A 27,019-nucleotide genomic window follows, 5' to 3' on the forward strand; every position below is an offset into this window, starting at 1 on the left:
GGAGGGGGTGGAGTTACGGCCACGCATGTGCTGTCGGAAATGGCGGACGTGACGTACAAAAAAGTTACATTGAACGCTTTTTTTGTGACGACGGTCCGCCAAAACACAACGGATCCAGTGCACGACGGACGTGACGTGTGGCCATCCGTCACGATCCGTCGGCAATACAAGTCTATGGGCAAAAAATGCATCCTGCGGGCACATGTGCAGGATCCATTTTTTGTCAAAACGACGGATTGCGACGGATGCCACAAGACGCAAGTGTGAAAGTAGCCTTAGGGCTAGGGTTAGGGTTGGGGCTAAAGTTAGGGTTAGGGTTGGGGCTAAATTTAAGGTTAGGGTTGGGGCTAAAGTTAGGGTTATGGTTGGGGCTAAAGTTAGGGCTAGGGTTGGGGCTAAATTTAGCGCTAGGGTTGCGGCTAAAGTTAACGTTAGAGTTGGGATTAGGGTTAGTGTTTGGATTAGGGTTGGTATTAGGGTTAGGGTTGGCATTAGGGTTACGTTTGGGATTAGGGTTAGGGTTGGCATTAGGGTTAGAGGTGTATTTGGATTAGGGTTGTTTTGGGGCTAGGGTTGTGATTATCGTTATGGTTGTGATTATGATTATGGATCGGGTAGGGATTAGGGCTAGGGGTGTGTTGGGCTTAGGGTTGTAGTTAGAATTGGGGGTTTCTACTGTTTAGGTACATCAGGGGGTCTCCAAAGAATGACAGCCAATTTTGCGCTCAAAAAGTCAAATGGTGCTCCCTCCCTTCTGAGCTCTGCAGTGCGCCCAAATAGTGGTTTACCCCCACATATGGGGCATCAGCGTATTCGGGATAAATTGGACAACAACTTTTGGGATCCAATTTCTCCTGTTACCCTTGTGAAAATAAAAACTTGCAGGCTAAAATATCTTTTTTGTGGAAAAAAATATATTTTTTATTTTCACGACTCTGCATTATGAACTTTTGTGAAGCACTTGGGCATTCAAAGTTCTCACTCCTTGGGGGGTCTAGTTTCCAAAATTGGGTCACTTGTGGGGGTTTCTACTGTTTAGGTACATTAGGGGCTCTGCAAACGCAATGTAACGCCTGCAGACCATTCTATCAAAGTCTGCATTCCAAAACAGCGCTCCTTCCCTTCCGAGCTCTGCCATGCGCCCAAACAGTGGTCCCCCCACATATGGGGTATCAGCCTATTCAGCATAAATCGCACAATAAATTTTGGGGTCTAATTTCTCCTGTTACCCTTGTGAAAGTAAAAATTTGGGGGTGAAAAGATTATTTTTATGGAAAAAATATGATTTTTTTTATTTTCATGGCTCTACATTATAAACTTCTGTGAAGCAGTTGGGGGTTCATAGTGCTCACCACACATCTAGATAAGCTCTTTGGAGGGTTTAGTTTCCAAATGGGGTCACTTGTGGGGGGTTTCTACTGTTTAGGTACATCAGGAGCTCTGCAAATGCAACATGACGCCCGCAGACCATCCCATCAAAGTCTGCATTCCAAGTGGCGCTTCTTCCCTTCCGAGCCCCGATGGGTGCCCAAACATTGCCCTCCCCCCACATATGGGGTATCAGCATACTCAGGACAAACTGATCAATAGATTTTGGGGTCCAATGTCTCCTGTTACCCTTGAGAAAATAAAAAATTGCAGGCTAAAAAATTTTTGAGGAAAAAAAAGGATTTTTTATTTTCACGGCTCTACTTTATAAATTTCTGTGAAGCACTTGGGGGTTTAAAGTGCTCACCACACATCTAGATAAGTTCCTTAAGGGGTCTAGTTTCCAAAATGGGGTCACTTGTGGGGGGTTTCTACTGTTTAGGCACATCAGGGGCTCTCCAAACGCAACATGGCGTCCGATCTCAATTCCAGCCAATTCTACATTGAAAAAGTAAAACGGCACTCCTTGTTGGCTGTTGCTGCTTCCTGTTCTGGCCGCACCTTCTACTGTATGCAGTCACGTGGGGCCGCCGATTACAGTCACCCCATAGGGGTGGAGCCGCATATTCATTACTGTAAATGAGCGACCCCACGTGACCGCATACAGTAGAAGGTGCGGCTAGAACAGGAAGCAGCGACAGCCAACGAGGGAGCTGGGTGAGTATTTTCAGAACAGCGGGGGGGCGCACAGGGGGTGGGGACATGGACCTTTATTTTATACACGATAAACTTAAAAAAAAAAGTATTATTCATATCTTCTCTGCAGCAAACGCTGCTGCACAGAAGATATGAATCGCGGTTTCAGCACCAGTGGGGGGGACAGCGTTTACTGTACGTGTTTTACACGGACCCATTGACTTGAATGGGTCCGTGTAATATGTGCGCTCCCACGAACACTGACATGTCTCCGTGTTTGGCACACGGAGACACGGTCCGCAAAAAATCATTGACATCTGCACAGATGCATTGATTTTAATGTGTCTACATGTGTCACCTCACGTACCGGAGCCACTGACGTGTGAAACCGGCCTAAGGATGTTGCAGAACTGTGCGGAATTGGTGCTTTTTTTTTTGGAGGCTGTTATGTGGAGCCTAAAAAAAACACGTGAAAACTGCAGTTACTTTTTTAATTGCAGAATCAAAGCTTTTATGTACTATAAAAAACACAATAAAAACAATCATAGAAGATTGTTATTGTGTAGTTTTGTGCGCACACTAGCAGAAAATAAAAAACACAGTATTTATGCCAAATGTGAACACGGCTTTAAGGACACTAAGTGTATGTGTCCACGTTCAGGATTGCATCAGGATTTGGTAGGGATTTTATGCAGGTAAAATCCTGACCAAATCTGCACCTGAGGTCACTGGCAGGTCACCTGCGCTGTCCTTGCGTTGTTTCTGCAATATAAGGACATGCTGCATTCTTAAAAGACGCGCCACATGTCCGTTTCCGCAGCTATGCCGCATGCGTCTTTTAATGCATAGTGGAGACAGGATTTCATGAAATCCCCTCCACTATGCTGTAACATCTGGACGCTGCGTTTTTGACGCTGCGGCTCAACGCAGCGTCAAAAACGCAGCGTTTCCTGAACGTGGAAACATACCCTAAAAAGCCAGATGTCAAGTCCCCTCTATAATTTGTAAAGCGCCGCGGAATATGTTGGCGCTATATAAATAAAAATTATTATTATTATTATTATTATTATTATTAGATGTCATATAGTAAAGCTACATAAAGATGAGAAAATTCTGGCTGCTCCGGCTGTGAATGAATGAAAAATAAATCCACGGGTTTCCACTAGAGATGAGGCATCCTGTCTGGCTGCCAGGTAGCACTGATTTAGACTCTGTACTGGAGTCCTGAATACAGCAGACAGTACCAGATTTGGGTCTACACCCTGCAGTCTTGAGCCTCTGCTGAATTTAACTCACTGCCACCGCCCTTCTGTCATCTCCTCCAGCCATGGTAGAAAAAATGGCAAATGGGTGTGGATTGGGGTGTGACCAGGGGCATGACCAAAATTTGCCACGTTGTGCTATGCACACCGCATCATTTGTCCCTCTTTCTATTTTTCAAATGTTGGGAGGTATGCGTAACTCAAAATACTCCTTGGTTTCTCCTCTTCTGTAGAGGCTGCCGCTTTCTCAGAGCAGTGTGTTGGTTGTGTTTAATAGTTTCAGCATTCTGGCAACTAAATTCAATTTAAATTGAAGTTATAACTGGCTGCTCCAGTCCCAAATTGCCAGCAATCTGCTTATAAGCAGAGAAACTATTGAAAATGCTTAACGTAATAAATTTAAATAGTAAGACTATCTCATACTATATTGCTCGCTGCTAGAGTCCATATTGCTTCCAAATGGGAGTCTTCATCCTTACAGCTATCAGTGGTTATCTCACATGTTAATGACATTGTGCTGTGTGAAAAATGAAGCACCATTAGTGGAGATGACATGAAACGCTTTGAGCAGATCTGGGTGCCGTGGCTGTCCTCCTACTTTGTTTCTGAAGTCTGGTATTATTTTTCAGTTTAATATGTTTTCTTTCATCCATAAGAGCCCTTCCTACACTCTTCAATATTGAATTAAACTGTACATAAAAGTCTGAGAAACCCATAAATCTCAAGTAACTGATTGACATAGAATGTGCACCCTTCCAGAATTACAATAGACAAATTTAATACTGTTCTCAACATTTAAATTGGCAAGATGATTTCACTGCATTCAAACAGGCAACACTCGCTTTCAAATCTGCCCTCACCTCTGCTAAACAGGCCTACTTCACAACCCTTGAATCCTCCCTATCCTCCAATCCCAAACAGTTATTCAAAACTCCTCCTCCACCCACCACTGCCCCCTCCAACCTCCCTCCTCTCTGCTGAGGACTTTGCCACACACTTAAAAAATAAGATCGCCCAAACAAGGCAAATCTTTATTGTTAAACCTCCACAACCCCTTTGTATACAAGACCAATGCCAAAACCCCATAACCTCCCTGTCCAACATCACTGAAGGGGAGCTTAATTGTCTCGTCGCCAAATCACACCTCGCCACTTGTGCACTAGACCCCATCCCATCCCACCTCCTCCCCAACCTCACCACCACCACACTTATCCCATCCCCAACCCATCTCTTCAACATATCACTAACTTCTGATACCTTCCCTTCTGCTTTCAAACATGCCACAGTCACGCCTATCCTTAAAAAGCCAACCCTAGACCCAACCGCTATGTCCAGCTATCGCCCAATATCACTGCTCCCTTTTGCTTCCAAACTCCTGTAGCAGCACGTCCATGCTGAACTTTCCTCCCACCTCTCATCCAACTTGCTCTTTGACAATCTACAATCTGGTTTCCGCCCCTATCATTCCACTGAGACTGCTCTGACCAAAATTACTAACGACTTACTTACAGCCAAAGCTAATGGACAATACTCTATACTCCTCCTTCTAGACCTGTCCTCTGCTTTCGACACTGTTGACCACTGCCTCCTACTACAGATCCTCTCCTCCTTTGGCATCAAAGACCTCACCTTATCCTGGATCTCCTCATACCTTTCCAACCACACATTCAGCATCTCCCACTCCCATACTACCTCCTCATCCCACCCTCTCTCTGTTAGAGTCCCCCAAGGCTCTGTTCTAGGACCCCTACTCTTCTCAATCTATACACTTGGCCTGAGACAGCTCATAAAGTCCCATGGATTCCAGTACAACCTGTATGCTGATGACACTCAGATCTACCTCTCTGGCCCAGACATCACGTCTCTGCTGCCCAGAATCCCTGGAGTGTCTATAAGCCATATCCTCCTTCTTCTCCTCTCACTTCCTCAAACTCAACGTAGACAAATCTGAACTCATCATCTTTCCTCCATCTTACAGATCTTCCTTATCTGATCTATCTATCACCATTAATAACATCACACTTTTCCCCATACCTGAAGTCTGCTGCCTCGGAGTAACCCTTGACTCTGCCCTGTCCTTCAAACCGCACATCCAAGCTCTTTCCACCTTCAGCTCAAAAATATCTTAAGAATCCGTCCTTTCCTCAATCCTCAATCTACTAAAATGCTTGTGCATGTCCTCATCATCTCCCGCCTCGTCTACTGCAACATCCTTTTCTGTGGCCTCCCTGCTAACACACTCGCACCTCTCCAGTTCATCCTTAACTCTGCTGCCCGACTAATTCATCTCTCTCCTTGCTGCTCCACCGCTTCTCCACTCTGCAAATCTCTTCACAGGTTCCCATTCCCTCAGAGTATCCAGTTCAAATGACTAATAATGACCTACAAAGCCATCCATAACCTGTCTCCTCCATATATCTCTGACCTAATCTCCCGATTTCTTCCCTCATGTAATCTCCGGTCCTCCCAATACCTCCTTCTCTCCTCCACACTTATTCGCTCCTCACCTAATCAACTCCAAGACTTCTCTTGAATATCCCCCATCCTCTGGAATTCTGTGCCCCAACACGTCTGAATATCAACCACATTCGAATCCTTCAGACGGAACCTGAAAACCCACCTCTTCAAGAAAGCCTACAGCCTGCAGTGACCCCGCTGCCTCCTCACCACCACTGGAGCTACCCTCTCACCAACACCGGAGCTGCTGCAACCCCCCAACCCTTTATCTCCTTCCCCACCATCCTGTAGAATGCAAGCCTGCGAGGGCAGGGTCCTCACCCCTCTGTATCAGTCTGTCATTGTTAGATTGCTTACTGTAAGCAATATCTGTAATTTGCATGTAACCCCTTCTCATGTACAGCACCATGGAATCAATAGTGAAAAAATAAATAATAATAATAATAATAATAATAACAATAATAATTTAAATTGCAACACCAAAAGGAAAACTTGGTGAATTATGGAAATCACAGGATGGATAGCCATGTTGATGATATGCAAATAGTGAAAAAAAATGGAAACATCATTTTCAAAAAAGAAATTGAGGAAATGTTCCAGCTCCAATTAAAACTTGTATTTATTAATGTAAAAAAACATGGATTAAAAAGTGATGAATCTCATGGCTAACATTATGTGAGAAAATCCATCGGAGGTTGAAATCTGATGCAGGGAGCGATGTGTATCAAAAAGAGGACATGAAGCAACGCGTTTTGAATGCAACACAGGCATTCTTTGTCAAAGCTTTGTTAACCCATTGGTGCCCCGTGATCACAGGACAGGGACACCGATGGGCGGGATCAATGACAAGCTTCCTGTCTGCATGTGTTAAATGCCGCAGTCAGTGATTGATAGTGGCATTTAACTGGTTAGCAGCCATCATAAACTGTTATAAACACTTGATGGCTGATTAAATCAGCCATGATGTGCGGGGAAAGATGCAGGTTTAGCGTGTGAGCCCGCATCAAAAGCATAGATGAGGACGCGGCCAATGACGTAAACATATGTCATCTGTTTTCAAAGGGTTCATTGTACTAGTAGTTTTTTTTAATATATTATTTTTCCACTTTTATCGGTGATTGAGGAAATTGTATCTATTGTGATTCTGGAAGGGTGCGCATTCTATGTTAATAAATTAGTCTTTGAACAATGACCATTTATGTACATTTCAATTCTACCAGCCTGTAACTTTATATATTGCATTAAGCTATGTTTATTTTTTGGGATTATACTATATTTTATACCACTTAATAAAGTTTATATATTTCAGGCTAAAATATCTTAAGCATTTACAAGCAATATAAACATAATTACATTTATTAGTCAATGTAAAAACACCTCAGTAGGCATCTGGAGTAGATCAATGATTTTTTTTACATAGTTACAATGCCTTGCGAAAGTATTCGGCCCCCTGGAACTTTTGAACCTTTTCCCACATATCATGCTTCAAATATAAAGATACCAAATGTAAATTTTTGGTGCAGAATCACCAACAAGTGGAACACAATTGTGAAGTTGAACAAAATGTATTGGTTATTTTAAATTTTTGTGGAAATTCAAAAACTGAAGAGTGGGGCGTTCAACATTATTCGCCCCCTTTTAGTGTAGCAAACTCACCAAAAAGTTCATTGTGGATCTCTAAATGATCCAATGTTGTCCTAAATGCCTAATGATGATAAATATAATCCACCTGTGTGTAATCGAGTCTCCGAATAATTGCACCTGCTCTGTGATAGTCTCAGGGTTCTGTTTGAAGCACAGAGAGCATCATGAAGACCAAGGAACACAACAGGAAGGTCCGTGATACTGTTGTGGAGAAGTTTAAAGCCGGATTTGGACACAAAATGATTTCCAAAACTTTAAACATCCCAAGGAGCACTGTGCAAGCGATCATATTGAAATGGAAGGAGTATCATACCACTGCAAATCTACCAAGACCCGGCCGTCCCTCTAAACTTTAATTTCAAACAAGAAGAAGACTGATCAGAGATGCAGCCAAGAGGCCCATGATCACTCTGGATGAACTGCAGAGATTTACAGCTGAGGTGGGACAGTCTGTCCATAGGACAACAATCAGTCATGCACTGCACAAATCTGACCTTTATGGAAGAGTGACAAGAAGAAAGCCATTTCTCAAAGATATCCATATAAAGTATCATTTAAAGTTTGCAACAAGCCACCTGGGAGACACACCAAACATGTGGAAGAAGATGCTCTGGTCAGATGAAACCAAAATCGAACTTTTTGGCAACAATGCCAAACGATATGTTTGGCTTAAAGGCAACACAGCTCATCACTCTGAATACACCATCCCCACTGTCAAACATGGTGGTGGCAGCATCATGGTTTGGGCCTGCTTTTCTTCATCAGGGATAGGTAAGATGGTTAAAATTGATGGAAAGATGGATGGAGCCAAATACAGGACCATTCTTGAAGAAAACCTGTTGTAGTCTGCAAAAGACCTGAGAATGGGACAGAGATTTGTCTTCCAACAAGACGATGATCCCAAACTTAAAGCAAAATCTGCAATGGAATGGTTCACAAATAAACGTGTCCAGGTGTTAGAATGGGCAAGTCAAAGTCCAGACCTCAATCCAATCGAGAATCTGTGGAAAGAGCTGAAAACTGCTGTTTACAAGCGATCTCCATCAAACCTCACTGAGCTTGAGCTGTTTGCCAAGGAAGAATGGGCAAGAATTTCAGTCTCTCGATGTACAAAACTGATAAAAACATAGCCCAAGCAACTTGCAGCTGTAATCGCAGCAAAACGTGGCGCAACAAAGTATTAAGTTAAAGGGGCTGAATAATATTGCGCGCCACACTTTTCAGTTTTTGAATTTCCACAAAAATTTAAAATAACCAAAAAATTTCGTTCAACTTCACAATTGTGTTCCACTTGTTGTTGATTCTTCACCAAAAATTTACATTTGGTATCTTTATGTTTGAAGCATGATATGTGGGAAAAGGTTGAAAAGTTCCAGGGGGCCGAATACTTTCGCAAAGCACAGTATTAGCAAATGAGCAATATGTTCACTAACATGAAGAAAAGATCTGCTTAATGGGAGACAGTCAAGTGAATTAGTTATGCCTTAATTAGACTACTTCACCTTGGCAACTGTAACAAATCCTCTTCATATTGACAAGTGCCTAATGGGGCATAACAGACCTCACTGTGCATTCACACATGCATTTCACCATGACATACACAGGTCATGTGTCACTGGTTTGGTGTGCGGGCACATGTTTGTGCTTCGGTTATACTTTTGTGGGAAATGGGGAGACTTCCTTCCACGACACTGTCTTAATAATAGGCAATATAGTTTCTAAATGTCATCAAGTATACATGCTTCACAGAGTTCACGTAATACTGAGCCTACTTCACAATGTTTTATGTAGTGCCATACCCAAATCATAATTCTGTGTAGCACTGATTCTCAAGCTGCAGGGTAGACAACATTGGTTACATAGTTAATGGGAATCCGTTAGCAAGTTTTTGCTATGTAATCTAACCACATCATGAGGTAGGGACAAAGACCCCAATTCCAGCAACGTATCCGTTTAATGGATGCAGTATGTAATAAACTCCGGCACTCAAAAAAAGAATATAATCAATTTATTATAGCAAATATATGGTGGACTCCAGCCAAAAACAAAAGTTGGTAATACAGACACATATGGTTCAACATTTCGGCTATCAAGTCTTTCTCAAGAAATGTCTATTTTCATATGATGAATCTTCTGCAAGAAAAATGATTGAATGTCCCATTTTAGGTATCTGGGGAAGGGTGTCTGGGTAAGGCGTCTCTGGGTAGTGTACTCCGTAAGGGAATCACTGCCAGAAGCGCGTGTTAAATGCCGCTGTCAGAGTTTGACAGTGGCATTTAACTAGTTAATAGCAGCGAGTGGATCGCGATTCCACCCGCCGTTATTGCGGGCCCATGTCAGCTGTACAAAAGAGCTGACATGTCCTGGCTTTGATGTGGGCTCAGCGCCGAAGCCCACATCAAAGGGGGAGACACGTGGAGCACCCGCCAGGGCCGTGGCGATACTTGGTACCGGGTCGCTTCTTAAAGGGATGTGTCACGGCAGCAGTGACCCGGTACGTGGCCCTGGGCATCCAATAAAAGATGTGAAAAAGGGAATTAAAGTTTATGGGATTAAATGTTCATGACGCCACCTGTGGTATTCGGCAAATGTGAGATGTTAGCCGAAGCTGTTTGAAGAGACCGCTGGGGCTGATGGTGATGCAGCAGAGTTGGTACAGCTCTCCACAGGCAGAGCTTTAGTCCCAGGGCACTTAAGTTGTATTAAGGTGGTGATGGCAGTTGTGGTTATTGTAGAGCAGGGTGGATGACACAGTAAATAAATGTGAGGACACAGCGGGGTGCAGTTTACAATGCTTTACTCTCAGTTCTTAGTTGCCCCAGCTGGGGTGCTATGTCCTCCAAATAAGTGGTCCAGCCAGCTCTCAAGCAATTTGGGTGTACTTTCCAGAACCCTCTTTCTATGTTCCTTTCTCTGGCCATCTTTCTGCGCTGGCTTCGCCTCTCCTGCCCTGCGCCTGCCACATAGTGTCCCAAGCCAGCAGCCTGGATCTTGTCAGGCGGAGAGCTCTAAATCCCCCTGGATCCTATATGGCTGCCTTTTCAGAGAATGTGTGCAGATGTGGCTGTGATTCTTGCAAACGCTACAGCCTCTGGTTATCTAGCTGAGTCCTTAGCTTCTCCACTAGAATGGGGCCAGTCCCCTGACTGCGACCTGGTCCCTCCATGTCTGGATACGGGCCCCACAGGTGGCTTCTGCACTTCTCGTGCCCCTAGGACCCCTTCTGTCCTTCTGTCGTTTCACTTTCCTTCAGTTCCCTCTCTTTAAGAACTCCTTTCTGTCTGTCTTGATCTCTCTGCTTCCTCTCTCACTCTCTCATGTCTGCCTTCCTCTCCCTCCTGCAGACTCCCTAGTCTTCACCCACACCCTTTACCTATATACCCCCTGCAGCCTGAGATGAGGCCATCCTCCCCAAGGGTACGCCCAGGTGCCCTGACTGAAGTGTCTAGTGTTGGTTGCTGGTGTTAGGGTTCTGTGCAGTGTCCCCTCCTTACCTGAGAGCGAAATACCACACCTCTGGGTGAGGTGCAGTATCTCTGTAGCGACTGGACCCCAGGGACGTCACTCACGACATGCGCAGTACTAGTATGGTGCATGTCATGATGGGGTTAAGTCTCATAAAGATGTAATTTTTTGTTTTTGAAATACACAATGCCATACGTTTATGAGGGCTCTTTGGTTCACAAAAGTCAATCCCAAACTCCTGTAATAATTAGTTTTTCATGTGACCCAATTAAAGGAAAGCTACTTAAGAACGACGTCACCACAAAAATCATTTACAAGCTGTGATGCTTTCAAAAGATGGTGCTACTAGGTGCTAACCATGCAGGGTGCCCAAAATTTTGCATCGGCAAAGCACATGCGTTATCTTTAACTTTAGGCCTTTTAGAGGTCACTTAATCTTCAACTTGCTTATCTGTTCATAAAAACAATAAATTTGGCCAGGAGTGCCCAAACTTGCCATGTTATCTATACAGTGGGGCAAAAAAGTATTTAGTCAGTCAGCAATAGTGCAAGTTCCACCACTTAAAAAGATGAGAGGCGTCTGTAATTTACATCATAGGTAGACCTCAACTATGGGAGACAAACTGAGAAAAAAAAATCCAGAAAATCACATTGTCTGTTTTTTTTAACATTTTATTTGCATATTATGATGGAAAATAAGTATTTGGTCAGAAACAAAATTTCATCTCAATACTTTGTAATATATCCTTTGTTGGCAATGACAGAGGTCAAACGTTTTCTGTAAGTCTTCACAAGGTTGCCACACACTGTTGTTGGTATGTTGGCCCATTCCTCCATGCAGATCTCCTCTAGAGCAGTGATGTTTTTGGCTTTTCGCTTGGCAACACGGACTTTCAACTCCCTCCAAGGGTTTTCTATAGGGTTGAGATCTGGAGACTGGCTAGGCCACTCCAGGACCTTGAAATGCTTCTTACGAAGCCACTCCTTCATTGCCCTTGCGGTGTGCTTTGGATCATTGTCATGTTGAAAGACCCAGCCACGTTTCATCTTCAATGCCCTTGCTGATGGAAGGAGGTTTGCACTCAAAATCTCACGATACATGGCCCCATTCATTCTTTCATGTACCCAGATCAGTCGTCCTGGCCCCTTTGCAGAGAAACAGCCCCAAAGCATGATATTTCCACCACCATGCTTTACAGTAGGTATGGTGTTTGATGGATGCAACTCAGTATTCTTTTTCCTCCAAACGCGACAAGTTGTGTTTCTACCAAACAGTTCCAGTTTGGTTTCATCAGACCATAGGACATTCTCCCAAAACTCCTCTGGATCATCCAAATGCTCTCTAGCAAACTTCAGACGGGCCCGGACATGTACTGGCTTAAGCAGTGGGACACATCTGGCACTGCAGGATCTGAGTCCATGGTGGCGTAGTGTGTTACTTATGGTAGGCCTTGTTACATTGGTCCCAGCTCTCTGCAGTTCATTCACTAGGTCCCCCCGCGTGGTTCTGGGATTTTTGCTCACGGTTCTTGTGATCATTCTGACCCCACGGGGTGGGATTTTGCGTGGAGCCCCAGATCGAGGGAGATTATCAGTGGTCTTGTATGTCTTCCATTTTCTAATTATTGCTCCCACTGTTGATTTCTTCACTCCAAGCTGGTTGGCTATTGCAGATTCAGTCTTCCCAGCCTGGTGCAGGGCTACAATTTTGTTTCTGGTGTCCTTTGACAGCTCTTTGGTCTTCACCATAGTGGAGTTTGGAGTCAGACTGTTTGAGGGTGTGCACAGGTGTCTTTTTATACTGATAACAAGTTTAAACAGGTGCCATTACTACAGGTAATGAGTGGAGGAAAGAGGAGACTCTTAAAGAAGAAGTTACAGGTCTGTGAGAGCCAGAAATCTTGATTGTTTGTTTCTGACCAAATACTTATTTTCCACCATAATATGCAAAAAAAATGATAAAAAAACAGACAATGTGATTTTCTGGATTTTTTTTTCTCAGTTTGTCTCCCATAGTTGAGGTCTACCTATGATGTAAATTACAGACGCCTCTCATCTTTTTAAGTGGTGGAATTGCACTATTGCTGACTGACTAAATACTTTTTTGCCCCACTGTATGTACACTTGGTTAGTAAAATATCAAAAAGAGAGAGACAGGAGGCAATATGATCACATTATATTAGTGTTTGGATGTTCATTCTAATGCCTTCCAAATAGCTGTGTGAACCAAATTATATTTGTATAATGAGGCATGTTCTTTTTTTATCTTTCAGGTCTTTTTTTGTGAATGAATCAGTCTATACATAACGTGAGAGAGTACATAGCAGAGATGCAGTCTCCTAGAATACCTGGCAGAAAACGAGGGCGACCCCCACTTCATTCCAACCCCCTGAAAATGACTGTCCACAACTTATATTCGGGGAATGCGGGATCCATCCCAACTGTAAAAATTCCAAAGAAGAGAGGCAGAAAGCCTGGCTTTAAGGTATTTCTATGAACATCTCTTGTACACAATGATTTTGTGTATTTTCCATGCTGCACATTTTTCAAATAAAACTAGGGCATGGTTTCTTCATGATTAAAATTATAAACAAAATAAACGGAACTTTTACATCGTAGACGCTCATGTTAGATTAGAAATTTGGAAAGTAGCCAGAGAAAGTCACGATTAACCCCTTTCTGACCTCAGACGGGATAGTACGTCCGAGGTCAGAAGCCCTGCTTTGATGCGGGCTCCGGCGGTGAGCCCGCATCAAAGCCGGGACATGTCAGCTGTTTTGGACAGCTGACATGTGCCCGTAATAGGCGCGGGCAGAATCGCGATCTGACAGCGGCATTTAACTACCACATCCGGCCGGCGGCCGGAAATGACGGCATCGCCGACCCCCGTCACATGATCGGAGGTCGGCGATGCTTGTACATTGTAACCATAGAGGTCCTTGCGACCTCTATGGTTACTGATCGCCAGTAGCTGTGAGCGCCACCCTGTGGTCGGTGCTCACAGCACACCTGATTTTCTGCTACATAGCAGCGAACAGCAGATCGCTGCTATGTAGCAGAGCCGATCGTGCTGTGCCTGCTTCTAGCCTTCCATGGAGGCTATTGAAGCATGGCAAAAGTAAAAAAAAAAAAGTTAAAAAAATGTGAAAAAAATAAAAAAAATGTAAAAGTTTAAATCACACCCCTTTCGCCCCAATCAAAATAAATCAATAAAAAAAAAAAAAATCAAATCTACACATATTTGGTATCGCCGCGTTCAGAATCGCCCGATCAATTAAAAAAAAGCATTAACTTGATCACTAAACGGCGTAGCGAGAAAAAAATTCAAAACACCAGAATTACGTTTTTTTGGTCGCCGCGACATTGCATTAAAATGCAATAACGGGCGATCAAAAGAACGTATCTGCACCAAAATGCTATCATTAAAAATGTCATCTCAACACGCAAAAAATAAGCCCTCAACCGACCCCAGATCATGAAAAATGGAGACGCTACGAGTATCGGAAAATGGCGCATTTTTTTTTTTTTTAGCAAAGTTTGGAATTTTTTTTCACCACTTAGGTAAAAAACAACCTAGTCATGTTAGGTGTCTATGAACTCGTAATGACCTGGAGAATCATAATGTCAGGTCAGTTTTAGCATTTAGTGAACCTAGCAAAAAAGCCAAACAAAAAACAAGTGTGGGACTGCACTTTTTTTGCAATTTCACCGCACTTGGAATTTTTTTCCCATTTTCTAGTACACGACATGCTAAAACCAATGATGTCGTTCAAAGTACAACTCGTCCCGCAAAAAATAAGCCCTCACATGGCCAAATTGACGGAAAAATAAAAAAGTTATGGCTCTGGGAAGGAGGGGAGTGAAAAACGAACACGGAAAAACGAAAAATCCCAAGGTCATGAAGGGGTTAAGTAGATGTAAGCCTCTAAAGGGAACCTGTCATCAGAATATCAGACCCCTAACTAAAGGCATGTGTGTAATGGTTCTATAATTCTCATTAACTCCTTACCTCACTCAGTCATTTGGAAATTGTAGAGAAATCCATCCTTGATATTTTAATTCCAACTGTGGGGGGCCAATACTACACTTCTTCCCTGCTTCTTTGCCTATTTCCCCACCTGCTGCCGGCCTCTGGACTCTGATGGACAGGTCAGTCTTCTCTCAATGATCTATCTCCTCTGCCCAAGATTCTTTTTAGGCACCGTCATTGCCTAGGGGCCTTCCATTAGGGGGGTGGTCCACCTGCAGATCAGTAGTCTGGCTCACGCAAAGTCGTCAGGAACTCACTCTGCATGCGCTGACCCCTTCTGATGTGATGATGATTCTTATTCTGCATTTCTTTATAATTTCTAAAATACTACAAGCAAGGTATGGATTTAATAAGCATTACATTGCCTTTACACCCATGACATTAGTTAGAGATGAAATTTTCTGACTACAGATTCCCTTTAAATGCTAGACCTATTTACAGCGTTAGGGAGTGAATATGCAATTTCTTAGGGTTAAGTTAATACATATCATGTAATCCAATGTGATTTTCCTCTATCACAGTATGAAAACACTGGTGAGAAACTGATGGTAGAACTGATCCCATGGTTTTCTATTGGATCATTTGTGGCATCTGATATTTTAGTTGTAGTGCCAAACTGGTCCATGAACTAGATTAAAAAACTGACTAAGGCTATGTGCACACGTTCAGGTTTTTTCGCGTTTTTATCACGAAAAATGCATAAAAAACGCATACATATGCATCCTATCATTTAGAATGCATTCTGCAATTTTTGTGCACATGATGCGTTTTTTTGCGTGAAAAAAAGGCATCGCAGTAAAAAAGCAGCATGTTCATTCATTTTGCGGATTTTTTGCGGTTTTCCCGCTATTTAACCCCTTTACCCCCAAGGGTGGTTTGCACGTTAATGACCAGGCCAATTTTTACAATTCTGACCACTGTCCCTTTATGAGGTTATAACTCCGAAACGCTTCAACGGATCCTGGTGATTCTGACATTGTTTTCTCGTGACATATTGTACTTCATGATAGTGGTAAAATTTCTTTGATAGTACCTGCGTTTATTTGTGAAAAAAACGGAAATTTGGCGAAAATTTTGAAAATTTCGCAATTTTCAAACTTTGAATTTTTATGCAATTAAATCACAGAGATATGTCACACAAAAAACTTAATAAGTAACATTTCCCACATGTCTCCTTTACATCAGCATAATTTTGGAACCAATTTTTTTTTTTGTTAGGGAGTTATAAGGGTTAAAAGTTGACCAGCAATTTCTCATTTTTACAACACCATTTTTTTTTAGGGACCACGTCTCATTTGAAGTCATTTTGAGGGGTCTATATGATAGAAAATGCCCAAGTGTGACACCATTCTAAAAACTGCACCCCTCAAGGTGCTCAAAACCATATTCAAGAAGTTTATTAACCCTTCAGGTGTTTAATAGGAATTTTTGGAATGTTTAAATAAAAATGAACATTTAACTTTTTTACACAAAAAATTTACTTCAGCTCCAATTTGTTTTATTTTACCAAGGGTAACAGGAGAAATTGGACCCAAAAAGTTGTTGTCCAATTTGTCCTGAGTACGCTGATACCCCATATGTGGCAGTAAACCACTGTTTGGGCGCATGGGAGAGCTCGGAAGGGAAGGAGCGCTATTTGACTTTTCAATGCAAAATTGACAGGAATTGAGATGGGACGCCATGTTGCGTTTGGAGAGCCACTGATGTGCCTAAACATTGAAACCCCCCACAAGTGACACCATTTTGGAAAGTAGACCCCCTAAGGAACTTATCTGGATGTGTGGTGAGCACTTTGACCCACCAAGTGCTTCACAGAAGTTTATAATGCAGAACCGTAAAAATAAAAAATCATATTTTTTCACAAAAATTATATTTTTGCCCCCAATTTTTTATTTTTCCAAGGGTAAGAGAAGAAATTGGACCTCAAAAGTTGTTGTCCAATTTGTCCTGAGTACGCTGATACCCCATATGTGGCAGTAAACCACTGTTTGGGCGCATGGGAGAGCTCGGAAGGGAAGGAGCGCAGTTTGACTTTTCAATGCAAAATTGACAGAAATTGAGATGGGACGCCATGTTGCGTTTGGAGAGCCACTGATGTGCCTAAACATTGAAACCCCCCACAAGTGACACCATTTTGGAAAGTAGACCCCCTAAGGAACTTATCTAGAGGTGTGGTGAGCACTTTGACCCACCAAGTGCTTCACAGAAGTTTATAATGCAGAACCGTAAAAATAAAAAATCATATTTTTTCACAAAAATTAAATTTTTGCCCCCAATTTTTTATTTTTCCAAGGGTAAGAGAAGAAATTGGACCTCAAAAGTTGTTGTCCAATTTGTCCCGAGTACGCTGATACCCCATATGTGGCAGTAAACCACTGTTTGGGCGCATGGGAGAGCTCGGAAGGGAAGGAGCGCCGTTTGACTTTTCAATGCAAAATTGACAGGAATTGAGATGGGACGCCATGTTGTGTTTGGAGAGCCACTGATGTGCCTAAACATTGAAACCCCCCACAAGTGACACCATTTTGGAAAGTAGACCCCCTAAGGAACTTATCTGGATGTGTGGTGAGCACTTTGACCCACCAAGGGCTTCACAGAAGTTTATAATGCAGAGCCATAAAAATAAAACAAAATTTTTTTCCCACAAAAATTATTTTTTAGCCCCCAGTTTTGTATTTTCCCTAGGGTAACAGGAGAAATTGGACCCCAAAAGTTGTTGTCCAATTTGTCCTGAGTACGCTGATACCCCATATGTGGGGGGGAACCACCGTTTGGGCGCATGGGAGGGTTCGGAAGGGAAGGAGCGCCATTTGGAATGCAGACTTAGATGGAATGGTCTGCAGGCGTCACATTGCGTTTGCATAGCCCCTAATGTACCTAAACAGTAGAAACCCCCCACAAGTGACACCATTTTGGAAAGTAGACCCCCTAAGGAACTCATCTTGATGTGTTGTGAGAGCTTTGAACCCCCAAGTATTTCACTACAGTTTATAACGCAGAGCCATGCAAATAAAAAATATTTTTTTTTCCACAAAAATTATATTTTAGCCCCCAGTTTTGTATTTTTCCAAGGTTAGCAGGAGAAATTGGACCCTAAATGTTGTTGTCCAATTTGTCCTGAGTACGCTGATACCCGATATGTGGGGGGGAACCACCGTTTGGGCGCATGGGAGGGCTCGGAAGGGAAGGAGCATCATTTGGAATGCAGACTTAGATGGATTGGTCTGCAGGCGTCACATTGCGTTTGCAGAGCCCCTAATGTACCTAAACAGTAGAAACCCCCCACAAGTGACCCCATATTGGAAACTAGACCCCTCAATGAACTTATCTAGATGTGTTGTGAGAACTTTGAACCCCCAAGTGTTTCACTACAGTTTATAACGCAGAGCCGTGAAAATAAAAAATCTTTTTGTTTTCCCACAAAAATTATTTTTTAGCCCCCAGTTTTGTATTTTCCCAAGGGTAACAGGAGAAATTGGTCCACAAAAGTTGTTGTCCAATTTGTCCTGAGTACGCTGATACCCCATATGTTGGGGTAAACCCCTGTTTGGGCACACAGGAGAGCTCGGAAGGGAAGGAGCACTGTTTTACTTTTTCAACGCAGAATTGGCTGGAATTGAGATCGGACGCCATGTCGTGTTTGGAGAGCCCCTGATGTGCCGAAACAGTGGAAACCCCCCAATTATAACTGAAACCCTAATCTAAACACACCCCTAACCCTAATTCCAACGGTAACCCTAACCACACCTCTAACCCTGACACACCCCTAACCCTAATCCCAACCCTATTCCCAACTGTAAATGTAATCTAAACCCTAACCCTAACTTTAGCCCCAACCCTAACTGTAGCCCCAACCCTAACCCTAACCCTAGCCCTAACCCTAGCCCTAACCCTAGCCCTAACCCTAACCCTAACCCTAACCCTAGCCCTAACCCTAGCCCTAACCCTAGCCCTAACCCTAGCCCTAACCCTAACCCTAGCCCTAACCCTAGCCCTAACCCTAACCCTAACCCTAGCCCTAACCCTAGCCCTAACCCTAGCCCTAACCCTAACCCTAGCCCTAGCCCTAACCCTAGCCCTAACCCTAGCCCTAGCCCTAACCCTAGCCCTAACCCTAATCCTAGCCCTAACCCTAGCCCTAATGGGAAAATGGAAATAAATACATTTTTTTTTATTTTTCCCTAACTAAGGGGGTGATGAAGGGGGGTTTGATTTACTTTTATAGCGAGTTTTTTAGCGGATTTTTATGATTGGCAGCCGTCACACACTGAAAGACCCTTTTTATTGCAAAAAATATTTTTTGCAATACCACATTTTGAGAGCTATAATTTTTCCATATTTTGGTCCACAGAGTCATGTGAGGTCTTGTTTTTTGCGGGACGAGTTGACGTTTTTATTGAAAACATTTTTGGGCACGTGACATTTTTTTATCGCTTTTTATTCCGATTTTTGTGAGGAAGAATGACCAAAAGCCAGCTATTCATGAATTTCTATTGGGGGAGGCGTTTATACCGTTCCGCGTTTGGTAAAATTGATAAATCAGTTTTATTCTTCGGGTCATTACGATTACAGCGATACCTCATTTATATCATTTTTTTATGGTTTGGTGCTTTTATACGATAAAAACTATTTTACAGAAAAAATAATTATTTTTGCATCGCTTTATTCTCAGGACTATAACTTTTTTATTTTTTTGCTGATGATGCTGTATGGCGGCTCTTTTTTTGCGGGATAATATGACGCTTTCAGCGGTACCATGGTTATTTATATCTGTCCTTTTGATCGCGTGTTATTCCACTTTTTGTTCGGCGGTATGATAATAAAGCGTTGTTTTTTGCCTCGTTTTTTTTTTTTTTTCTTACGGTGTTTACTGAAGGGGTTAACTAGTGGGACAGTTTTATAGGTCGGGTCGTTACGGACGCGGCGATACTAAATATGTGTACTTTTATTGGTTTTTTTTTTTATTTAGATGAAGAAATGTATTTATGGGAATAATATATATTTTTTTTTTTTCATTATTTTGGAATATTTTTTTTTTTTTTTTTTACACATTTGGAAAAATTTTTTTTTACTTTTTTACTTTGTCCCAGGGGGGGACATCACAGATCAGTGATCTGACAGTTTGCACAGCACTCTGTCAGATCACTGATCTGACATGCAGCGCTGCAGCCTTCACAGTGCCTGCTCTAAGCAGGCTCTGTGAAGCCACCTCCCTCCCTGCAGGACCCGGATCCGCGGCCATCTTGGATCCGGGGCTCGAGCAGGGAGGGAGGTGAGGAGACCCTCGCAGCAACGCGATCACATCGCGTTGCTGCGGGGGGCTCAGGGAAGCCCGCAGGGAGCCCCCTCCCTGCGCGGTGCTTCCCTGTACCGCCGGCACATCGCGATCATCTTTGATCGCGGTGTGCCAGGGGTTAATGTGCCGGGGGCGGTCCGTGACCGCTCCTGGCACATAGTGCCGGATGTCAGCTGCGATAAGCAGCTGACACCCGGCCGTGATCGGCCGCGCTCCCCCCGTGAGCGCGGCCGATCGGCTATGACGTACTATCCCGTCCAGGGTCAGATAAGCCCAGGGCACCTCGACGGGATAGTACGTCTAAGGTCACAGAGGGGTTAATGCATTGGGAAAAAACGCAAAAAAACGCACAAAAACCGTGCAAAAAACGCATAAAAAACGCACGCGGATTTCTGGCAGAAATGTCCGGTTTTTGTCAGGAAATTTCTGCAAGAAATCCTGAACGTGTGCACATACCCTCAAGCTTTTCTTGATCTGGCTTGTTGACAAATTTAGTACAGTCCTCTGTTTTTGTCTATGGAACACTAAAGTGATTGAAGGGTGTGTAACGGGGGCCAGGGTGGTAGGCGTGGTGAGGGGCTGCTGCTGTTCCAACACACCCTGATGCCCCGCTGCATTAATAAAATGTCCTTTCTCTGATGTGTTGTGTTTGCAATGTATTTCACCCACTTGTGGGTCAGAATTCTCCTCAGACTGCAAAGTCCCGATTTGTCTTAGCACCATGCAATTACTCTCAATGTCCAGATTCATTTCCAACAGAAGTTTACTTATTTCCTTTAGTTTCATTACAGACACCATCCAACAGTCTTCACATGTCACAGATATTTCACCTTCTAAGCTGTCCCTGGTCTTTCCTGACAACACATCATGTGGTACCGTGATCTCCATTCCTGTAGATTTCTAGATTGTCGGCCTAGCTGGTCCCTGGTGCTCCCCGTCCACTTTCCCTTTCCATGGGCGAAATTACAGGATTACGCTTCTAATCCTTGCTCCCAAAGGCCTAACCACTGACCTCTTCAACTGCCCAGATCACACCAGTCACGAAGACAGACGTGTCACCCTTCTAATCTTCTCTGTTCACTGCTGTCCTATTCACAACTGAAAACCTTCTAGAACAATTCCTGTCACTCTGCTCTAGCTCCTCCCAGTAACTGAAAATTACCTCAGGAAGGCACTCTCCCTGCCACTACACTGACTCCGCCCCCTTCCTCAACTGTCACTACTCTGACTGAAACCAGTTCTTAAGGCCCCTTTCACACATCAGTTTTTGCCATCAGTCACAACCCGTTGGCTCGATGGATCAGTCGCAGATTGTCAAAAACTGATGCGACAGATTCGTTTTTTTTTACGGATCTGACTAGCGGATCTGGCTAATTGGTTTCTGAATAAATCGGAGCATGCTTAGTTAAAAAAAAGCCCCATAGGCTTCCATTTGAGCAAGCGACAAGCAGTGACTGATTCGTCGCTGTCCGATTTTTTGACGTACACACAAAACGTTACTAACTCTGTTGTCTCCGGCCATCGGACAAACAATTTTTGACGGATCCGGCGAATGACGGAAGAAACGTGAGACCATCCATCATAATCAATCGCTAATACAAGTCTATGAGAAAAAAACGGATCTGGCGGCATCAGTCGCTGGATCCGTTTTTTTAAAAATTCGACAGATTGTGACTAATAGCAAAAAACTAATGTGTGAAAGGGCCTTACACAATCTAATCTCCTACTTTACAGTGCCCCCCCTTAACACTAACCCGCAACTACACTGCCATAACCCTTACCAATGCTGACCTACCACTGCCACTGACTGTCCCTATTCCTGTCCCTAACACACAGATATCAGAACAGTATCAGCCATGATCATATTAAACAGTGTCAACTATCATGAACTACACAGGGCACACAGTAAACACAAAATATACCCGGTTTCATTAGGATGCTTCTGGTATCTGGCAGTCACTTCTAGGGATCCTCATCAGATGTTATCATGATTGTAGCTAATGCGCATGGTGTCTGTTTTTTTTATAGAAAATAGAACATGGTTGCAGCTGTTTCTAATTTTTGATACCAATCATATGACATGTAGGACACAGAAAAGCTAGGGCTTGTAGGATTAAAACAAAAAATGGTGGTGCTCTGTAGTCAATAAATAGACATTCCAATCCAACAATTATTAGAATGAAGATTGCCTCTTCAGAGAGGAAGAGGCCTTGTGATGTCACTTAAGATAAAAGCCAAATCAAAATCTCAATGTTCAAACACGTGTTTCGAAGTGTTGCCCCTCCTCAGTGCAATGTATGAGATCTGTATTAGAGGCCTCTGACTGGGTCTAAGGGGTTTGTCTCCCATTGTAACATGCCTGACATGTTAGAGGGGAGAATAGTAGAGTATATAGTGGGCAATACACCCTGCTACTCTCTCCTGCTCACATGTGTTTGGATATAATGGACTGAACAATAACAAAATATTTTTTGTACCATTTGGTAAATGCAGTGTTGATTCATGCCAATAATTGTCGAAGTGTCTGTTTTCAGATTACTGGGAGGGGCTGGTGAGGACCCAGCGGTCATGGTGCACATTGGCACAAATGACAAAGTTAGAGGTAGGTGGAAGGTCCTTAAAGATGATTTCAGGGAATTAGGCTGCAAGCTGAAAGCAAGGACCTCCAACGTAGTATTTTACGAAATACTGCCTGTACCACGTGCCACGCCAGAGAGGCAACGGGAGATTAGGGAGGTTAATAAGTGGCTCAAGAATTGGTGTAGGAAGGAGGGGTTTGGGTTCCCACAGAACTGGGCCGACTTCTCAGTTGGCTACAGGCTCTACGCTAGGGACAGGCTGCACCTCAATGGGGAGCGTACAGCTGTGTTGGGGGAGAAAATGGCTAGAAGGTTGGAGGAGTGTTTAAACTAGGGATTGTGGGGGAGGGTATTCATTTTATAGGAGGGGAAGATAGTGCAGATAGAGACCTGGGCACAAATAAGGAAGATGGGGGTGGCGGTGGCATGGGGGGTAGGGTTAGAACAGTTAATAATTTAAGAAAGAATAGAGGTACAGAGAGATATATAAAGTGGGTGTATACTAATACCAGAAGCCTCGCCAACAAAATGGACAAATTAGAATTAATATTTTTGGAGAATAATTATGACATGGTGGGGATATCTGAAACGTGGCTGGATGAGAGCCATGACTGGGCTGTTAACTTGCAGGGTTATAGTCTGTTCAGAAATGACCGAATGGATAGGCGAGGGGGAGGGGTGTGTCTATATGTAAAATCGTCCTTAAAACCCATTCGGCGTGATAATATAGGTGAATCTAATGAAAATGTAGAGTCCCTGTGGATGGAGATAAGGGGAGGGGAGTAATAAATTACTGATAGGGGTTTGTTATAAATCTCCAAAAATAATGGAAGCAGCGGAGGATATCCTCGTAAAGCAAATAGATGAAGCTGCGACTCAAGGAGAAGTCATTATTATGGGGGACTTCAACTACCCGAAATAGATTGGGGAATGGAAATCTGCAGTTCCAGCAAAGGTAATCGGTTTTTGACAACTATGAGAGACAATTACCTTTCACAACTGGTTCAGGACCCAACAAGAAGGGGGGCACTGCTAGACCTAATATTAACCAACAGGCCAGACCGCATATCAAATATAAGGGTTGGGGGTCACTTGGGGAATAGTGATCACAAAATTATAAGTTTTCATGTATCCTTTAATAAGATGTGTTGTAGAGGGGTTACAAGAACACTAAACTTCAGGAGGGCAAATTTCCAATGGATGAGAGATGATCCTTAGTGCAATTAACTGGGACGATATCCTGAGATGTAAAAATACACAAAGAAAATGGGAGACGTTTATTAGCATCCTGGATAGGACCTGTGCACAGTATATACCGTATGGGAATAAACATACTAGGAATAGGAGGAAACCAATATGGCTAAATAGAGCTGTAAGGGGTGCAATAAGTGACAAAAAGAAAGCATTTAGAGAATTAAGGGAAGTAGGTATTGATGAGGCATTAAATAAATACAAAAAATTAAATAAATTCTGTAAAAAGCAAATCAAGGCAGGAAAGATTGAGACAGAGAGACTCATTGCCAGGGAGAGTAAAAATAATCCCAAAATATTCTTTAACTACGTAAATAGTAAGAAACTAAAAAATGATAGTGTTGGCCCCTTAAAAATAGTCTGGGTGAAATGGTGGATGAGGATGAGGAAAAAGTCAATATGCTAAATGACTTTTTTTCATCAGTATTTACACAAGAAAATCCCATGGCAGACAAAATGACTAGTGATAGAAATTCCCCATTAAATGTCACCTGCTTAACCCAGCAGGAAGTACGTCAGCGTCTAAAAATCACTAAAATTGACAAATCTCCGGGCCCGGATGGGATACACACCCGAGTACTGCAGGAACTAAGTACAGTCATTGATAGACCATTATTTTTAATCTTTAAATACTCCATAATAACAGGGTCTGTACCACAGGACTGGCGTATAGCAAATGTGGTGCCAATATTCAAAAAGGGGACAAAAACTGAACTCGGTAATTATAGGCCAGTAAGCTTAACCTCTACTGTGGGTAAAATCCTGGAGGGCATTCTAAGGGATGCTATACTGGAGTATCTGAAGAGGAATAACCTCATGACCCAGTATCAGCACGGAATAACTAGGGACCGTTCATGTCAGACTAATCTGATCAGCTTCTATGAAGAGGTAAGTTCCGGACTGAACCAAGGGAACCCAGTGGACGTAGTGTATATGGACTTTTCAAAAGCTTTTGATACGGTGCCACACAAAAGGTTGATACATGAAATGAGAATAATGGGGATAGGGGAAAATATGTGTAAGTGGGATAAGAGCTGGCTCAGGGATAGGAAACAAAGGGTGGTTATTAATGGAGCGCACTCGGACTTGGTCGCGGTTAGCAGTGGGGTACCCCAGGGGTCAGTATTGGGCCCTCTTCTTTTTAACATATTTATTAAAGACCTTGTAGGGGGCATTCAGAGGAGAATTTCAATATTTGCAGATGACACTAAACTCTGCAGGGTAATCAATACAGAGGAGGATGATTTATGTAAACTAGAAGCTTGGGCTGATAAATGGCAAATGAGCTTTAATGGGGATAAATGTAAGGTCATGCACTTGGGTAGAAGTAATAAGATGTATAACTATGTGCTTAATTCTAAAACTCTGGGCAAAACCGTCAATGAAAAAGACCTGGGTGTATGGGTGGATGACAAACTCATATTCAGTGGCCAGTGTCAGGCAGCTGCTACAAAGGCAAATAAAATAATGGGATGCATTAAAAGAGGCATAGATGCTCATGAGGAGAACATAATTTTACCTCTATACAAGTCACTAGTTCGACCACACTTAGAATACTGTGCACAGTTCTGGTCTCCGGTGTATAAGAAAGACATAGCTGAACTAGAGCGGGTGCAGAGAAGATCGACCAAGCTTATTAGAGGACTGGGGGGTCTGCAATACCAAGATAGGTTATTACACTTGGGGCTATTTAGTTTGGAAAAACGAAGACTAAGGGGTGATCTTATTTTAATGTATAAATATATGAGGGGACAGTACAAAGACCTTTCTGATGATCTTTTTAATCATAGACCTGAGACATGGACAAGGGGGCATCCTCTACATCTGGAGGAAAGAAGGTTTAGGCATAATAACAGACACGGGTTCTTTACTGTAAGAGCAGTTAGACTATGGAACTCTCTGCTGTATGATGTTGTAATGAGTGATTCATTACTTAAATTTAAAGGGACACTGTCACCTGAATTTGGAGGGAACAATCTTCAGCCATGGAGGCGGGGTTTTTGGGTGTTTGATTCACCCTTTCCTTACCCGCTGGCTGCATGCTGGCTGCAATATTGGATTGAGGTTCATTCTCTGTCCTCCGTAGAACATGCCTGCACAAGGCAATCTTGCCTTGTGCAGGCGTGTACTATGGAGGACCGAGAATGAACTTTAATCCAATATTGCAGCCAGCATGCAGCCAGCGGGTAAGGAAAGGGTGAATCAAACACCCAAAAACCCCGCCTCCATGGCTGAAGATTGTTCCCTCCAAATTCAGGTGACAGTGTCCCTTTAAGAGGGGATTGGATACCTTTCTTGAAAAGTATAATGTTGCAGGATATATATACTAGATTCCTTGTTAGGGTGTTGATCCAGGGAACTAGTCTGATTGCCGTATGTGGAGTCGGGAAGGAATTTTTTTCCCCAAAGTGGAGCTTACTATTTGCCACATGGGTTTCTTTTGCCTTCCTCTGGATCAACATGTTAGGGCATGTTAGGTTAGGCTATTGTTGTGAATTCTGTTGTCGAACTCCCTCCTGTGGTCGTGAATGGTACTTCGGCGAGTTCTGTCTATGGGCTCCCTCTGGTGGCTATGAGTGAAGCTGCGGCTTCTGAGGTTCCTTACACAGGTGACGTGGTTTATCCTTTGGTTGGCTGCTCTATTTAACTCCTCTCAGATTGTTTCTCCATGCCAGCTGTCAATGCTTTTGCATTTGTTCAGTTTGCTCCTGGATCTCTCTGGTGACCTGCCTTCTCCTGCAGAAGCTAAGTTCCTGATAGTCATTATTTGTTCACTGTTTTCTTGTCCAGCTGGTTATCATGATTTTGTCTTGCTAGCTGGAAGCCCTGGGATGCAGAGTGGCCCCTCTGAACCGTGAGTCGGTGCAGAGGTCTTTTTTGCACACTCTGCGTGGTCTTTTGTAGGTTTTTGTGCTGATCGCAAAGTTACCTTTCCTATCCTCTGTCTATTTAGTAAGTCTGGCTTCCCTTT

General features: G+C 43.1%; 1 protein-coding gene across 5 annotated transcripts in view; it reads left to right on the forward strand.

The window, feature by feature from the left end:
* Positions 1-27,019, forward strand: part of SCML4 (Scm polycomb group protein like 4) — a 201,521-nt gene that overhangs the window by 88,042 nt on the left and 86,460 nt on the right. For all 5 annotated transcript variants that reach the window (XM_069726266.1, XM_069726269.1, XM_069726270.1 and 2 more), the window contains exon 2: positions 13,166-13,377. In XM_069726266.1, coding sequence (XP_069582367.1) covers positions 13,180-13,377 — 198 coding nt within the window. In that variant the 5' untranslated portion in view covers positions 13,166-13,179. The remainder of the gene's footprint in view (positions 1-13,165; positions 13,378-27,019) is intronic.

Source organism: Ranitomeya imitator, chromosome 5, assembly GCF_032444005.1.
Source record: "Ranitomeya imitator isolate aRanImi1 chromosome 5, aRanImi1.pri, whole genome shotgun sequence".
Lineage (NCBI taxonomy): Eukaryota > Metazoa > Chordata > Amphibia > Anura > Dendrobatidae > Ranitomeya > Ranitomeya imitator.